The sequence below is a fragment of the Hyperolius riggenbachi genome, chromosome 1, assembly GCF_040937935.1.
Source record: "Hyperolius riggenbachi isolate aHypRig1 chromosome 1, aHypRig1.pri, whole genome shotgun sequence".
Classification (NCBI taxonomy): Eukaryota; Metazoa; Chordata; class Amphibia; order Anura; family Hyperoliidae; genus Hyperolius; species Hyperolius riggenbachi.
In genome coordinates, this window is record NC_090646.1 from 488428993 (window position 1) to 488442020 (window position 13028).

The window sequence follows — 13028 nt, forward strand, 5'->3', positions numbered from 1 at the left end:
TCAGACTATAGTCTTTGGAAAATGAAAGATCACAGACCAATCTTACCACCCTTCATGTAGTATGAGAGCCATACCTTCACAGTCTTTTCTATGGAGCTGAACTCCCCATCAGAAAAAAATCTTTGCAAGATGCTGCACACACAGATGCTGTACAGACACAAAAGATCAGTATCTGCAAAAGATCTGTTCCTGCCAAAGATCCGTTCCTGCAAATTGCATTTATAGTCTATGAGATCTGCAGATCCTCATACACACCTTGTTTAACAGACATTCATCTGCAGATCAGATCCACCAGGATGGATTTTCAGATCTGCAGATTATTGTCTGATCTGCAGATGAATGTCAGTTAAACAAGGTGTGTATGATGATCTGCAGATCTCATAGACTATGAATGCAATTTGCAGGAACGGATCTTTGGCAGGAGCAGATCTTTTGCAGATACTGATCTGTTACATGTGTACAGCATCTGTGTGTGCAGCATCTTGCAAAGATTTCTATCTGATGGGGAGTTCAGCTCCATAGAATAGACTGTGTAGTTATGGCTCTCATACTACATGGAAGGGGGTAAAATTGGTCTGTGATCTTTCATTTTCAAAAGACTATAGTCTGATGTGTGTATGTGGCCTAAGACTAAATCAATTGAAAGCCTGAATATGATAACTCTATAAAAAAAGCACTCATAAGCAGAAGTCATATGTCTTTGCTGTATAAATTAAAGTAACTGGTGAACCCACTCAAGTGTATGCAGTGCTCTGATAGAAGCAGATATATAATGTTAATAGCACTGTTTAGTTAATAATGTTAAGTTGATGTTTAACTGTCCACATGTAATATGGAAGATGTATTTGTACTGATAATGTCTATAACATGGGCTGCAAAGTGAGGTGTGGGGGAGCTGCAAGATCTGTTTTAGGAATAACAGATCTTGTGGCAAATATTGTTTATAAGGAAATACATGTCAGCCTTCACATCTCTCACTTCCCTGTACTGGGAGGCATATGGTAGCTGCCATATTTCTTTCTTTGTAAACAGTGGCAGTTGCCTGGATGTCATGCTGGTGTTCTGCCCCTAATGCTGGGAATACATGGTTCATTTTTGCCGCTCGATTCTGCAGACGATTCTCTTATCTTCCACTCGTTTTTCTTATCTTTTTCCATTCACTTCTATCAAATCGTGCGGCAAAAGGATTGAAAGTGAGATTGGACATGTCGGAAATTCTCTATCGAACCATCTAATCAGCTACAAAACGAACCGTGTATTCCCAGCATAATACTTTCAGCCACTAACCTATCATGAGTATGCAGATCAGGTGCTCGGACTGAGGCTCCCTGCACACTGCATGCAATTACATTCAATTCCGATTTTTAATCGTTACTGCATGCTGTGTTTTTTCCTCCGTTTTTCTGTTGATTGAAAATCGGAATTGGAAACAGAATCGGAATCACAAAACAGTTTTGCAGTGTGCAGGGACCCTAAAGTCTAAGCACTTTAGTCACAAGCTTGTTTCAGGTGTGTGATTCAGATACTGTTGTGGCCAGAAAGATCAGGTCAAGCAGGCAACTGGCATTATTTAAAAGGAAACAAATATGGCAGCCTCCGTGGCCCTTTACCTACAGGGTTAATTTCAATATTCCAATACCATATCTTGTGGATTCACAGTGACCATTGTGATCTAATCCATGTTCACATCTCAGGTGCACTTCAATAATGCACCACAATGTATTTCAAGTGACCTACGTGTTCTTTGTTCTTAAATCAAAATACAAGCTTGGTTTTTATGCAGCTGCAAATGTATAGACTCCACATGGAACCCTCAGCAGCCTAAAGACTTTATTAAGCCAAAATAATGTCTTCCAAATGTTTGTTTTTCATTCCGCTCCCTTGTATCTCACCTCAGATTCTGGAGACGGAGGGTCGGGGATGGGGATGTTCAGCTCAGCATGAAGTGTTGTAAGGTCATTCACACTAAAGAGGTCACTCTGCAGAGGGAGAAGATAATCAAGACTAATTTGTCTGGAAAACAATTGAGCCGCCTGTATTTTTTCGTGACTCATCATTACTATACAATATAAGGTATGCAACCTTCTTTCTTAGGCTTCATAAAGACTTATAAAAGCCTGAAATGTATTATGAATTGTGGTATTATATTGCAGCAAAACAGTTCTGAACACATATTTCAAATAGCATAAAGAGAATCTGTAATAAAAAAAGTGCCCCTTGGGTGGAACTTACCTCGGGAGAGGGAACTCTCTGGATCCTAATGAGGCTTCCCCTGATCCAGCGCTGGCTGTTATAATTTAGGTAGGCCTCAGTTATTTGGGACTGAGTTAGTCAAAAAGGCTTGAGGAGCAGACCTGCCCTTTAAGGGGATTTTCTCTTAGAGAGAAAATCTGCAGTTCTGTCAGCAGAACTAGAACATACCAAGAAGCTGTTCTATGGACAAGGCCACAGGTCTCCCTGACCTGGGGATGTACGCCACTAGAACAGTAAACATCAGCCATATTTACTAAACAACCAAATTTCTTGTAAGTGGGGCAGAAGCCTCATTGAATATTAATTGAGTAGGTGTGTATGATGACACCACGAGTGGGTCCACCAATAGTCTGATCTAGGGGATGGCGAAGATGATGTCATATTTAACTCTTTCCTAGTCAGTATTAAAACCTGAGTGAGCTATGGGAGCTCACTCTGCTTCTGACTTTCACACTAGCTCGCAAGGCTGACTGGGACCTCTAAGTATGTTCATTCCTTTCTGTAATCTGATATAATGTATGCTGTACATAGGTAGTCTAGTGTAACTTAGGTTAGAAAAAAGGTACCTGATTGACTTCAGCAGGAAGTCTAATCAAGAAGCTTGTAACGCAACATGAAGATTGGCGTGGCTAGGATATGATGAACTGTATCTATCTGTATTTCTGTTTTCTGAATAAACTCCGTAAACATTGAAGAAGCCTGAGAAAAGTCTATCTCCTGCTTGCTGTGTTGAGAGTCAAGTTATCTCACAGTCTGTGAGACGCAACTATAAGAAGTTGATGGTGTCGAAGCAAGGTGATTTAGAACAGGATCTAACAATGGTGCCGATAACCCTTCGTCTAGCAAAACAGGCAGACGGGGCCAGGGGCCGAAGAAGTTTTCAAGATATTCCACAGCAAAACAAGCGGAATAGACGCGGACTGGTAAAGCTTATCAAGCGGATAAGCTGGTGTGGGGAGTGTGCGTGAGCCGAGCACACGGGCTGCAATTCGAGGAATCAGCGGCGAAACTCTTGGACGTTACACTTTAACTGCATGTGCACGGCAGTTAAGCCCAAATTGGATCGCAACGGGACACTCCGGGGCTAGCTTGCAACTTGCTGCGGGAGATATCGATCCACTGAGCCAGTCCAGTGTGGGGACAGAGATAACAGAGATAACACGCTCAGAAAGTTCCGGGGTCCACTCAGTTTCGCGGAGAAGTTGCGGAAAGCTGATGAATTGCGAAGAGTCCGCAGATCAGGCATGTATGATTTACGTTGTTATATGGCGTTATCTGTGTGGTATTTGGTGTTATAACAAGGGGTTGTTAATGTGTGCATTCTGTGTCAATTGCAGCTTGCAGGCTACGTGCTTTATTTTTTTTCCTTTCGTTCTTTCTTCCTTCTCTGTTTTTTGTTTTTGTTTTTTCTTTCTCCCTGTCCAGAGACTGGGAAGGATGCCAGATGTGGCGGTCGGTCCCCCGCGGCAGAGAGAAGCCAGCAGTGGTTCAGTCTGTTAGTAGTGGATGAGGGGGAGAGGGAAGGGTGAGAGAAGAGGAAGAGGGAGTGTGAGACAGTTGTGAGCCGTGAGGTTTAGAAGGATGTTTTTTTCTTCGGGAAGCTGGGGAGACAGGAATGCACAGCCATGCCTATGGGTCGCTGTAAAAGTAAGTTATAGCTACAGCTGAGATAATGGGTGAAGTGCGACTGTACTCTGGCGCGTTCTTTCTGTTTGTGAGATGTTCTGCAAGTTTCTCTCGTTCCGGTCAGAGCTGCTAAAATGTTTCTAAATGTCTGCATAGGTGTAATGATGCATCAAATGTTTGTTCTGTTTGAGTTTGTTTTTTCTCCTAAGGTTTATAGGATCGAGAGGTTGCTATGGGAGCAGCCATCTTAGCTGGCAGTCCAGGACTCAAAATGGCGGCAGTGGAGAGGGCCCGCCCCCAAGAGTCATGGCCCCCACACGTCATGGCAGGGGGGAGGAGGGGCTGGGGGATCCACGTCACGTCAGGCTGTGCTCGCGGCTCCGGGTAGAGCAGCTGAAAGAGAGGGGGGTAGAAATACAGAGATATTCTACTGAATATCTCGGATCCCAAAGTATTTCCCCAGCGCTTTTCCCTGGGTCCATGGAAAGGAATGCCAGAATACGTGCACCAAGCTATTACTGTAAGACTAGCATGGTCACGGATAGGAAATGTTTCCCAGCTAGGTGCAGGGAGACAATGAACAGCCCAGATCAGGAAAGGGTCTGTACTGAGTTGCTTATGGGATTATTCCTGTAAGTGGGGCACCTTAATGGGTGTTGCAGCATGAGTTCCCAATAGAGAAAAGGGGGGACAGTGCAGCAAAGGGGGTGCCGGAGTTGGAAAAAAAAGGGAGTTGACCAATCCAGGTATCCGTCGCCGCTGCTGCAGAGCGGTAACGTTTTTTTCCAGTTTTTGTCGTGGACAGGTCCAGAGTTTGACTTAGGCCCAGTGCACACCAAAACCGCTAGCAGATCGTCAAAACGCTAGCGGTTTTGGGAGCAGAGAGCAGATATTTGGCCGGGTGCACAAGAAAGCGGATTTTGTATGGGATCCACCAGCCGCATCAGCCAGTGAAAACGCTTGGCTATTGTATTTCAATGTGTGGTGCACACCGGCGGTTTGAGGTTTTTTAGCAAACCACAAACGCGCAGCAGGAGGCGCGTTTGCGGCTTGGCAAAAACCTCAAACCGCCGGTGTGCACCATCCCATTGCAATACATTAGCCAAGCATTTTTCAAGGCGGATGCGGCCGGCGGATCGCTCCAAAAAACGCTCGGTGTGCACTGGGCCTAAGAGGTCTATGCTGGGCTGGGGCTGTTTTTTTGTGCATTTTTTTTCCGTCCACTGATTGGTCAAATATTTTTTTTTCCAGCTCCTACCAAGTGTAGCACAAAGAACAAGAACTGACAGCAGTTCATGGGGCAATTATAAAGATGAAAGAATTGCCATTTACAGAGTGACAGTGTATCAGGACAGGTTTGCCATACGACTACCTACCAAGTGGGCATTCAGGGATCTGCATACAGGCATTGGATGCTGGAATGCTTAGCCCTACACCCTGTGTAGTTTCAGTGCAAAGTGCTCCTTCCTACAGGGAGGCAGCCATTTTTTTTGTGTAGTATGGGGGTAGTAGCACGGCAAACATTGGTCAGAGGGTACAACACACAGAACTTCTAGCAGAGCTGGTATCGCAATGAGGTTCTAGATAAGTAAATGCGATAATGAGTAAGAGCATTGCAGGCTCACCTGCAAAGCAACAACAGGTGTGGCATCCGTAATCTGTGCATGCGACGGCCGCGCATGGACAGATAGGGGGGGATGTGGAGGGAGCTTGCAATGAGGTGAGAGCTTCCAAAGGTGAAGTCCGCGGGAGCATATTTTACACAGGTAAGTACTTTGGATAGTACTTAGGTAGGGGAGAGAGGTTTAACTCCAATCTACCAAAAAGAGTAAACAGAGTTCATGAGAACCATAAAGCAACGAGATCAATTACGGTATATATTGATCAATTTAAAGTGTACAGAGTACAAGCCGCAGGGCGAATCCCAAATCATTAATAAGAATTGATTTGTTTGTATTTCGATTTCAGGAGTTTGGCAATATGGACTCGAGACAGCTGCAGTGCTGGCAGCAAAGATGGAGATGTCAGTCGGATAAGCGAAAGGTTCCAGATGCCAATCTGAGGTTGGAGAACAGCGAGATTCCTGAAATTGGACAGAGACTAAAACACGAGATTCCTGAAATTGGAAAGAGACTAAAACACGAGATTCCTGAAATTGGAAAGAGACTAAAACACGAGATTCCTGAGATCGGAAAACGACTAAAAAAAACTGACTGAGCAAAGCATAGTGCAAATTGCTAATGTTTTTCTTTCCCAAGGTGGTGCTTTTATAATGAAGAGTACCGTGCTGATGGTGATCCTAGGTTGCCATTTCGTCCTAGGAGAACGAAGAGAGGACATTGTCATGTATAATAAGGGGTTAAGGAAAATGCAAGGCCCAAGCATGTTAATGTTCGGTGACAAAGGTACTAATCCTTTCACACCTCCCTCCGCTTGGCACAGATGGACCATGCAGGGACGGAGGAAAAGAGCACTTGTGCCAGGTGAAAACAAATTTCAGGGCACAAGGTGGGTGACAGGTCTGAAGGGTCAGGTGTGCGGGCAGTATGAATTGAATGGCAGGGTCAATCTGCTATTGAATGCCACACTCCCAGAATCGATGCACCGATCCAAAGTTTTGTTAAAAGGTACATTGCAGTACAATGGGTACATGCAAAAGGTGGAGTGTGTGATTCAGGGGTACCTTGTCTTGGTTATCCAGAGTGAGATGGTTCCAGATTGGAGAGGAACGAGCAGGAGGCGTCAATTCTCCTACCAGAGAGACGCAGGAACTACCAACAGAGAGTGCCTTTGAAACAACGATACACACGTAAAGGCTGGAAAGCCGAGGGGTGCTGGTTCTCGAAACAAGAAGTAAGAATCGAGATCGAGCCACATTTCCAGGTGACAAAGAGGGGGGGGGGGGGAGAGCGATCCCGGGGGAGGGAAAGCCAACACAGGGAACCCCATTCACATTACACGGGTCACAACAGGGGACGATATTACACAGTCCATATGCAGCTGCTTATCCTCATGCTAGTTGGGTAAGTGAAGAGGTACTCTTAATTGAAAGATTGCAGAGAGTACAGTCTTCCCAACCTCTGGTACATGGCGTGCCTCAGGACATAAGGGGGGAAGAGGTCCAATCAGGACAGTTGGGGACATATTTTGTCAGGGAGATGCTTAAAGATCCTGTCCAACTGAGATTGGACAAGGGGAGGTATATCGATTTTTCTGGAGAAGGATCTTTTGCATGGAAGCTTCAAGATGTTTGGGTGAACAAATGGAAACGGTGCAACATTCCTTTAGGCACCGCCACTTCCTTAGTTCCCACCTCCACACATGTCTTACACCATGACCTGAGAGGTCAAACTTTTTTGGTGCTAGACGGGGAGGTGAAATGCGTAGAGTTGTCCTCATGCGGGCAATTCTCCCAGAGGTACCTGTGTTTGCCGGGGCAAGTCAAATTTAGTGAAGAAGCCTGCAGGCTCAATAACGCAGAATGCGAGGCTACCATTCAAAAGATCCACCCTGAAGCCAAACCGATAGTCCCGGTGGCTGAAGGAAAGGTTTGTTTTTTTAGCATCATGTCTAAGGACACATTCATGGTACATTTTCATAACTGTTCCGATAAGGGGAATATATTGGGTGAGCGGAGATCCCATATGGATCCAGTCATCCAGGTTTGATGACGTTATTTCTCAAATTGTTAAGAGAACTCTAAAGTTCAAAGTTTCACGGGAAGTTCCCCTCCTGCAGGAGAACACGACATGGGACAAAGGGGAACAGGGGTTGATCCAAGACGACCACACTTTGATACAACGGTTAAACAAACAGTACACTAAGTTAGAGGTAAGATTCCACCATGATCCAAGTGATCTTAACAAGGTAGAACACAAAAATAAGCAGGTGAGTTCCAGTCTGACCTGGTGGAAAAGGTTTCCGGTGATGTTCCAGGGACACTCGGACTGGGCCTCTGCAGTTCAAAAGTTCTTCCTACACCCACTGGTCGTCTGGATGGGGATGACAACTTTAGGCATCATTATCCAGGTGAGGTTGCGTGTTAAAATTACGTAAAACAAATTAACCTGGTCAAGAGATTGGTGCCTCATAAACAATCTCATGAACCAATATTTTCAAATTAAGGGATATACAGGGTTACGGGTATAGGTTTAGTAGTACCGGTGATGGAGTTGATTGTATAAAGGCGCTCTTTTAGAAGGCACCTGGCACTGCTCCATTGAGTAACAAACAAACGAGTTTCACTTTTCTGTGGTCATGCAAGTTTGTGAGTGATACGCAAGTGATGTAAATGCTGAGCATGTGGTATAGAGGGATTTAGAAGTAGGGCCTCCCCAGAGAGCCTGGTTACAGGAAGACCAAGAGGTCTTGCTCTCTCTCTTCCAGGGATAACCGCCGAGAGCAGAGAAGTTGTGTGAGCAGGAACATCGAAAAGTGAAACATAAAGGAAAGAAACCAGGTACAGGTAGGTTCTGAAGTTGGGATCTGCGGATCAAGCCTTTTTAGGGGGGATTGTTATAATTTCAGTAGGCCCCAGTTATTTGGGACTGAGTTAGTCAAAAAGGCTTGAGGAGCAGACCTGCCCTTTAAGGGGATTTTCTCTTAGAGAGAAAATCTGCAGTTCTGTCAGCAGAACTAGAACATACCAAGAAGCTGTTCTATGGACAAGGCCACAGGTCTCCCTGACCTGGGGATGTACGCCACTAGAACAGTAAACATCAGCCATATTTACTAAACAACCAAATTTCTTGTAAGTGGGGCAGAAGCCTCATTAAATATTAATCGAGTAGGTGTGTATGATGACACCACGAGTGGGTCCACCAATAGTCTGATCTAGGGGATGGCGAAGATGATGTCATATTTAACTCTTTCCTAGTCAGTATTAAAACCTGAGTGAGCTATGGGAGCTCACTCTGCTTCTGACTTTCACACTAGCTCGCAAGGCTGACTGGGACCTCTAAGTATGTTCATTCCTTTCTGTAATCTGATATAATGTATGCTGTACATAGGTAGTCTAGTGTAACTTAGGTTAGAAAGAAGGTACCTGATTGACTTCAGCAGGAAGTCTAATCAAGAAGCTTGTAACGCAACATGAAGATTGGCGTGGCTAGGATATGATGAACTGTATCTATCTGTATTTCTGTTTTCTGAATAAACTCCGTAAACATTGAAGAAGCCTGAGAAAAGTCTATCTCCTGCTTGCTGTGTTGAGAGTCAAGTTATCTCACAGTCTGTGAGACGCAACTATAAGAAGTTGATGGTGTCGAAGCAAGGTGATTTAGAACAGTTTCTAACACTGGCTACCCCCGAAAATCCACCGACAAGCTTGTCCGTGAGGCACACAGGTGCTCCTGCAGCACGCAGCGATATTTACCTTTGCGATCCATGCAGGCGCAGTACCATCCTCCCTCTCTTGCTGCGTCGGAAATAACCAAGCCCGATAAGGTCCGGGTATTTCCACCGGAATCCGAGGTGGAAGATTGTACTGCGCCTGCGCTGGATCACAAAGGTAAATATTGCCATCTGCTGCTGTCTGTGGTCCCAGCACTGGATCTTTACTGCGCAGGAGGAAGAGAGAAGCCTCATTAGGATCCAGAGGTCTACCCCTCCCAAGGTAAGTTAAGTACTGCGCGTTTGTGCAGTAAAGCGGATCCAATCACGCTCAGCTATTTACGCCTGAGCCTGAAGGAAAGCCGCTACTGTGCCTGCGCAAGGCTCACACAGGATTGTTATGATGCTGGAGCCCAGCGACATTTTCGGCAGCTGACAGCGCTGAGACAGCCAACAAGATGGTAATGATTCCGACTTATATGGCAAAGTAAGGCCTGGAACCCACTACAAGTCGTAAATGACAATAGCATGGCGTTTTTATTTTGCCTTTTGTAAGCAATTTTATTTCATAGCAATTTTTAAAAAGTGTAAGCTTTTTGCCAGCGATTGTTTAGAGATTTCAATTCTGATTGGTCCTTTCAAATTAGTATAATTTTTTTTTCACAGTTTTCAGTAATTTAAAATCACACACAAATCGGTATGTGCAGCGATTCATTAGCGATTTGCCAGCATTTATATATTTTACATTGGAGGAAAACCGCTCACAAAATGCTGCATGTCTTGCTATTGTGATTTGGCTAATCGCAATCGCTACTGTGGAACTTGTCCCATCCATTTAAATTGGCAGAGATTTTAGGGGAATCGCTAGTGATTTAGGCCTCCTTTCCACGAACTGTTGAGCTGTGTGCTCAGCAAGCAGTTACCAGGCAGCAGTGAGCAGTTATCATGCAGCAACAAGCAGTTACCAGGCAGCAGTGAGCAGTTGTGAGAGTTTGAGAGGCATTTCACTGCCAATCAACAGTTCTTAGAAAGGAGGCCTTAAAGCAATCCCTAAATGCTCAAAAAAGCGCTCTAGTGGGTTCCAGCCCTAATACAAATTGTATACTGCTTGGAACTGGGCCTATCAAAAACATTTCCTCTTGATTTTGTTCGTCCCAATTGCAAGCTGTCTACAATTTGCATATCATTTTCATGCATGTTGGAATTATTTGCATCTCATTGACCATGTTTATGCCTAATTAAGTGGCAGAGTGGTAAATCTTGCTGCCAGTCCAATTGATTAATAAAAGTGTTGAAAATAAGTAGCAAGGGATCAACATACAAAGTGGCATAGTGAGTATTTTAGACTAGTCTATCACTGCACACACATAAAACTGAGAAGAATCCAATTTAGGACCAAAAGTGATTTACAACTGACACACATAAGGGTAAAGACCTTGAGATATTTTTCCAGGGTGTGAATCTTCTCTGGCACAAATACGGACAGGAAGTTCTGGACCTGTAGAGAGACATTATGGTGACATAAGTATAAGCAAACAATAGTAATTGTTAATATCGCATTGTTGTCGCATACAACATGGGCTCAGTACTGGACTATCCTAGAACGGCCACTTAGACACATGGGCTAAGCTACTAAACAGCACAGCTACCAACTGTCTCTCTTTTGGAGGGACCATCTTTCTTTGGGAACCCAATCCCTCTTTTTTCCCCATTTGTCCCTCTTTCAGGACTGATGTACAGATCTGTATAAATGTACAATACAATAACATTTGTAAAGCGCTTTTCTCCCATAGGACTCAAAGCGCATAGTGGTGTCTCAGATTAATACAGGGTTGCAGGCTGGGTTGTGTTACAGAGGAGATAGTCAGATGTTCATGAATGCCAGACTGAAGAGGTAGGTTTTCAGTTTAGACTTAAATGCTTCCAGGGATGGAGCTGTCCTGATTAGGTGTGGCAGGGAGTTCCAAAGTGTAGGGGCAGCAGGACAAAAGGCTCTGTCTCCAAAGGTTTTGAGGTGGACTCTGGGGGTGACCAAGGTGTTACGTCCTTTTGATCTAAGATTGTGGGGCGTGTGATGCAGTTGCAACAAGTCCTTCAGGTATCCAGGGCCCAGATTGTGCAAGGATTTGAATGTCAGTAAGACAATCCTAAACAGAATTCTCCATTTTATCAGTAGCCAGTGGAGTGAGCACAGGGTTGGTGTTATGTGGTAGTGGCGGAGTTGGCTCGTTAACAGCCTTGCGGCGGCATTCTGTACTAATTGCAGGTGGCGTAAGTCTTTCTTATGCAGGCCTGTGTAGAGGACGTTGCAGTAATCTAACCTTGATGTGACGAAGGCATGGACTAGGGTTGGAAGATCCTCTGAAGGAATTAGGTGTTTAATCCTTGCAATATTCCTTAGATGAAAGAAGGAATGTTTCACAACAGCTGAGATTTGATTCCTGAAGCTTAAAGAGAACCCGAGGTGGCATTGTATTACGTAAGTGGGGCACAGAGGCTGGTTGGTCACACTAACACCAGCCTCTGTTGCCCCATCGTGTGTCTCAAAGACCCCCCTGCTCGCCGCTATACCCCCGCAGTGCTGGCGACACGCAGCGTGTCGCCAGCACAATGTTTACTCTAGCGCTATCTGTCAGCGCCGCTCCGCCGCCTCCTCCGCATCGCCGCTACCCGCCCTCGTCCCTTCCCTCCCGCTGATTGGAGGGAAGGGACGAGGGCGGGTAGCGGCGATGCGGAGGAGGCGTGGGAGCGGCGCTGACAGACAGCGCTAGAGTAAACATTGTGCTGGCGACGCGCTGCGTGTCGCCAGCACTGCGGGGAGTATAGCGGCGAGCAGGGGGGTCTTTGAGACACACGATGGGGCAACAGAGGCTGGTGTTAGTGTGCCCAACCAGCCTCTGTGCCCCACTAACGTAATACAAGGCCACCTCTGGTTCTCTTTAATTTCCTATCAATCAGTACTCCCAGGCTGCGCACACAGTCTGAGTTGTTCAGGTCTGAGCTCCCTATCCTTAGCGGTGTTGGTTGAGACTGGGGCTGCTTTGCTGTTGAGCCCTGGCCCTCGATAACAAGAACCTCAGTTTTGTCAGCATTAAGTTTTAGCCAGTTATTATTCATCCACTCCTGAAGCTCAGCTAAGCATGTGTTGTGGAGTAGGGTCTGTGACGCCAGGTTTGAATGACAAATATAGCTGGGTGTCATCAGCATAGCAATGATATGTCAGGCCATGTTTTTGTATGATTTCTCCAAGTGGCAGCATGTATATTGCGAAAAGTAAAGGGGATAATATTGCGCCCTGAGGTACCCCGTATTTTAGTGGTACAAGGTTGGAGAGGAAGGGCCCTAAGACTACCCTTTGTGTTCTGCAAGCCAAGAAGGAGTTGAACCACTGGAGAACAATGCCATCTATGCCACAATACTCTTGTAGCCTGTTGAGCAAGATTACATGCTCGACTGTGTCAAAAGCCGCTGAGAGGTGGAGCAAAATCAGGATGGAACATTGACCCTTGTCTCTTGCAATGAGCAGATCATTGAAAATCTGGGTGAGGGCTGTTTCACAGCTGTGATATTTCCTGAAGCCAAATTGAAGAGGGTCAAGGATGTTGTTTCTGGAGAGCCTGGCTTCAAGTTGGAGGTAGACAGCCTTTTCAATAACTTTTCCCAGAAAGGGGAGGTTTGAGACAGGTCTGTAGCTGTTTAAAGCATCTGGGTCTAAGGATGGCTTCCATTATTGACTTCTGTTTGGTGTTTGTATGTTGTAATCCCCCAATGTTTGTTTATGGGGACTGTTGAATTTATATGTTTGTTTTCTTTTTCAA

The 13028-nt window shown here is 45.3% G+C and overlaps 1 protein-coding gene across 1 annotated transcript in view; it reads right to left on the reverse strand.

Annotated features, from left to right (window-relative positions):
• The window catches only part of PSME2 (proteasome activator subunit 2), a 40434-nt gene that overhangs the window by 15877 nt on the left and 11529 nt on the right, over positions 1 to 13028 (reverse strand). Inside the window, exons 3-4 of the mRNA XM_068242518.1 lie at positions 10646 to 10708; positions 1893 to 1979 (exon numbers count right to left, since the gene is read on the reverse strand). Coding sequence (XP_068098619.1) covers positions 1893 to 1979; positions 10646 to 10708 — 150 coding nt within the window. The remainder of the gene's footprint in view (positions 1 to 1892; positions 1980 to 10645; positions 10709 to 13028) is intronic.